This window comes from Corvus brachyrhynchos, unplaced genomic scaffold, assembly GCF_000691975.1.
Source record: "Corvus brachyrhynchos isolate BGI_N302 unplaced genomic scaffold, ASM69197v1 scaffold15, whole genome shotgun sequence".
In the NCBI taxonomy this organism is placed as follows: domain Eukaryota; kingdom Metazoa; phylum Chordata; class Aves; order Passeriformes; family Corvidae; genus Corvus; species Corvus brachyrhynchos.
This window is the reverse complement of record NW_008238349.1, coordinates 558,518-563,512: the sequence shown is the minus strand read 5'-3', so window position 1 is coordinate 563,512 and position 4,995 is coordinate 558,518. Positions and strand designations below refer to the sequence as shown.

The 4,995-nt window shown below is 47.9% G+C and overlaps 1 protein-coding gene across 1 annotated transcript in view; it reads left to right on the top strand.

Moving 5' to 3' along the window:
- Positions 1-4,995, top strand: part of WBSCR17 (Williams-Beuren syndrome chromosome region 17) — a 212,522-nt gene that overhangs the window by 138,537 nt on the left and 68,990 nt on the right. The window contains exon 6 of the mRNA XM_017735290.1: positions 1,771-1,888. Coding sequence (XP_017590779.1) covers positions 1,771-1,888 — 118 coding nt within the window. The remainder of the gene's footprint in view (positions 1-1,770; positions 1,889-4,995) is intronic.

Here is a 4,995-nt window from a genome sequence, read left to right as displayed (position 1 = left end):
ACCGAGAACTCCCCAAAAAAAGCAAACTCTGGCAGGACCTCGCTGTAAAATTCATTGGCAGCTCGCTGCTGGACTCAGTGGATCCCTGGGTTTTTCCTTTACAGCACGGATTCAGAGAGCAGCCGGCAAACGGGAGAGTGCTTTTTGTTGGGGAGGATGAAAGTTTGGTAAGAAAGTTTCACAGGTGTGTAGGCTTGGCAGAAAGATCTCTGAATGTAGAAGCTGGGGATGAGGTAGAAATGGAAGCAAGTTTTGATATAGAATAAAAGATGTTTTGCTGAAACACTGATCGCTGAGTAACTGAGAAGGCAAAGGTTGGAGATGAGTTGGAAGGAGATTTTTATGATTAGAACAAAGGTACGTGACTACAAACAAAGACATGTTTTTCACCAAGTAAATAAGTCTCAAGAAGAGCATAAGTAAATAGAAGACATGTTTTTACCAAGAAGAGAGATATTGCAGGCAAACAAGAAATGTTGATGTAGCAAGAAGAAGAGAGGTCTGAGAATTTTCCATTGTAAGCTTAAATTAAGCCGGATCGAGTCCTGCCTACGGCGGGAGCGGGCAGCTGTAGGGCTGGCTCTGGATACCCACTCCCTGAACTGCTGTAACCTCGCCTATGCAATAAACAGCTTTCAAGAGAGCCGCCTGAAGTCCAGACATCCTTCGTGAAACTTTCTCCTATAGCTTTTCATGTTTCTGTTTTAGCCCAGGGAACATGCCAGGGGCAAACTGTGCCCAGCAAACAAACACAAACCACGGCAGCAGCAGCTGAGTGCCCCCGAGCAGCCCGAGCAGAACCGCTCGGGATTGTTCAGCGCTGGGCTCTGGGCAAAGTGCAGTTTTAGGGAGAGGGTTGGCAGCGCTAAGCGCTCCAGAAACGCCCTGAAATGTGATCTCAGAGTGTGTGAATCACAACTGCATCCTCATCTCAGGGCAGCTGTGGCAGCTGGAGAGCTGGTCCAGGGGCTTGCAAGTAATGAGGGTCATTAGGAACCACAGTCCTCTATAACGTCCTTAAAATTGCACAGTTACGACAGATTCACCCCGGCACTGTGTGTGTCCTCCCTCTGTGGGCTATTCCATGGGTGCTCCCAGCTTCCTCACTCCTGCAGTGTGAGCTGAGAGCTCTGAGCTGGAGCACACGAGGTGCAGGATGGATGTGACACCTTGACCCCAAACCCAGAGCCCTGCTGGTACTGGGGCGGCTGGGAAGCGACCCCACAGATGGTTCTGCAAACAGTTCTTAAAGGATTTGCTGCTGCAAATCTGCAGCGAGCTTGTTGCTGGCAGTGATGGCTCCTTTGTGGTTCCAACTGGAAACCCTCTTTCCTGGAATACCCTAAAAAGTAGATTCCATCCTAAAATCTACTCCATGCTGGACGTCAGAGAAAGGAAAGGGCATTATTGTATTTCCCTTGTTTATGGGCAGAGCTTGTACCCTTGCCCACAGACACCCCAAGGGATTTCCAGCAAAGCCACAACCTGAGTGCTCCTCCAGAATTTAACCCCAGGAAAACCCTTTCTCCATTTTGAAATGAGCTTGGATTTTGGGCAATTCATTGCAATGGTAAAAATTTTGGACAATTTGATTGCAGTGGTAAAATAATGTCTTCAAAGGCACAGAGCTCGCTCACTTCCACAAAGTCTTTGGGATAACCAGTGGTGGGAAGCACCTGAACCCAGCAGCTTTGCAGAAATGAGCCCATGGCCCAGTAAGGGCTGGGAAACGTCCCTGACTGTGCATTCCTGTGGTTTCTCCCGGTGCAGGACCCCGGCCATGATCGGCTGCTCGTTCGTGGTGAACAGGAAATTCTTCGGGGAGATCGGGCTGCTGGACCCCGGCATGGACGTGTACGGAGGGGAGAACATCGAGCTGGGCATCAAGGTTTGTGCCACCTGGGCAGCAAAAATGTCGCCTCACCGTGTTGTAAGGAACCCAAAGCTCTTACTGAGTTGGCCTGAACAGTTACTGGAATCCTTCAGGGGAGCTGGGAGGTGATGGGATTCACAGCATTTTAATTTCACTTCAGGGGAGAAAAATGCCTTGGTTTTAGGGGTGAGTTTAATTTTTTGCCTTGGATTTTAATCTGTCTGACCCGATGCAAAAAGCTGCTGAAATGAAAGGGCATTTCCAGCTTGAACTTGGCTGTGCTGCCACAGTGTTGCTGGAAGTTACAGGGATCTCAAATACCAGGAGAAACATGGTTGGGTGAGCAGCGTTTGGGGGTGCTGAGACTACTGTGAGTGTCTCAGGAAGACACAAAGCCTGCAAATCTTTTCCAGGCATTTAGCATCTGCAAATAAAATGTGTTCACAAGCACAGAACCTGCTTTGAACAGCTTTGAGCAGTGAAACTGATGCCATGAAGATTTTTGCCTTTTCTTTTATACCCCTGTTATACCTTTTTACAATTTCTGTATTCCCAGTGCTTTTTGCCTACATTCTTGGACTTGTTTGTCAAGCTAAGAGACTAAACATTTTAGAAGCTTTGTAGTTAGGGATCAGTGTGCCCCAGACCCCAAGGTGCTCTCCAGAACACATTCTGTAAACCAAGATAGAACCATCCAGGGGAAGGTTCCTTGGGGAGGGGGGCTCACTTGAGCCTCTCATTGGGGAATCTTGGATAGATCTGCTAATTAGTAACACCTATAAGGTTATACCCAATGTTGGGGGGACACACACACTCGGTGGGGTGCATCTCGATGCATATGACCTGGACGTGTGCACCTAAGGATCCTTAAAATAAATACCAAGGTAAAATCCCTTTTCCCCTTCTAACTGTGTATGACTCTTGATTTTAACACCAGGAAAAGGCATCAAAACTCTACGAGCCAGGATTTCAGAGCTGCCTCGGTGCCGCCGCCCCAACACCATCCCTTGATTACTGTGTACAGTATTAGATCTGGCTTAGTGATTCGAGTGTTTACACACACTGAAGTGATTCATCAGCGATGAATTCCGTGTTCAGAGCAACCCAGGATGGCAGAGTCTGCCGAGATTCTCCCAGGCATGGTTTGGAGTGCAACACTCGTGCATTAACGAGCTCACAGGGGGAGGCTGGAGACTTCTAACTGGGGAAATTGCATTGATTGTGCTGTTGTAAAAATGAAAAATCATTGTTCAGCTCCGAGATTTACCAGAGGATATTTGCTTTGCTGGCAAGGCAGAGGAACCTTCAGAAATCTGTTGTTGTTGGCTATGAGGAGCAATTACCTCACTTAAACAAGGGAGTGGAAGTTGAAGGCTCTAAATGTGCCACAGAGCTCCTCTCCTTGTGATTCCTGCTCATCCTGCAGTGGGGCTGGAGAGATCCCTCTCCAAACCCAGCTCCTCCTGTGGCTCTCCTGGTTTGTGTGGATTTGGGATTTTTGGTCTCATCGTGGAGCTGCTCTTCTCACAGTAATTCAGCTCATTTGCCTGGTTTGGGGGGATTTCACTCAAGATTGGCTTCTTAACTGGAAAAATCAGATGGATGTCTCAGAGAAAGTGGTGAGCATTTGTCCTCTTCTTTTTCACGTGCTGGATTTTTAAATAAGGCCAATAAATATCCTTTTGGAAAAAAAAGGAATCCTTCTCTTCCCCAATTTGACTTTCCCAAGCTTGAGTTTCTAAGCGATACCTTTTCCCACTCAGGCTGTGGGTTCTGGTCAAGGTTTTTAAATTATGGGTGGTTTTGAGAGCCAAAATACTTAAAAACCTGCCTTGTAAGACCACACAGAGTAGAATTTTAAAGATTCTCGAGCTCCAGAAATCAATCTCTGTGCAAGTGTCTCCTTTAGTGACCAAGATCTCGTGGCACAGTGGTAAAGAAGGACTCTTTATTAATAAAATCCTTTTAAGGATCAGTGAATAGAAAATTATGAAGGCTTTTTGGGGGTGTTTTGCTGTTTTGCCTGAGAAGAGGCTGTCTAGAGTCCCAGAAGTAATTTGGGGGTTCCTTGGTTGTTTCAGTGATTCCTGGATGAATATAAATGCAGGAAGTGTATCTTTGCTTGTATGATGGAGCAAATTCCATCATTGTTCTGGGAATCCTGGGATGCTTTTTAAATGTTTTGTGGATGTGATTGTCCCTCTCTGCTCTGCACTGGTGCAGCCTCACCTCAAGTCCTGGGAGTGGTTTTGGCACCAAAATATCTAAAAAATCTAAAGCCAGAACTGCCCAAAGAACAAAAAGGAAACAATGAATTCATCGAGGCCACAAGAAGGAGGTGGAAAATGTGGAGTGTTTCAGGCAAAAGCAGAAGCTAACCCTGTCACGGGAAATTCAATCAAGGAATCTGAAAACCATAATGAGATAAAGAATTGAGAGGGTTGGGCTGGACTAACCTGGAAGGGCCAAAGCCCTGTAAAGGGTCCTATTTTATTAATGTGCTTCAGGGTGGGGGAGCCCCCATCCCTGAGGGGTTTAACAGTGGGGATGTGGCACCTGGGGACATGGGCCACTGGTGGCCTTGGCAGTGCTGTGGGGGCACGGTTGAACTCAAAGACCTCAGAGGAATTTTCCAGCCTAAAGAATTCCATGATTCCATACATGGTGTAAAATGAGCTGCACTGTGCCTGTTGTGGGGAAACACCTGGGCCTTGTGTTTCTGTCAGTGCCGAGTTCAGTGAGCAGAATGAGGAAAGTCCTGCAGGAGCCTCTTAAAACCCCCTAAAAACCCTTAAAGGAAGAGCCCTGTCGGTCCCATTTGCAGCGTGGCTCTGGGCTCTCTGCGCTCTGGGATTCCACAGTTCCATCGCTCGAGGCTCCCCTGCCCTCCTGGGGAGGCTGTGGGGTCACTGGGGTCTGTGGGTGCCGGGGGTGCTGCGTCCCCTTCTCCTGGCCCAGCTCCACTCCTGCTCTCTCTGAACGAGCTTTGGGCCAGCTCTTTAGCCCTTTTCTGTTTGAAGGGGTTTCTGCTCTGATTTCATAAACCTGGTGCCCAATTCTCATGGCTTGACAGTGCTGCTGCTGCTGCTGCTGTGGGTCCCCAGCAGCTCCAGGTGGGAATT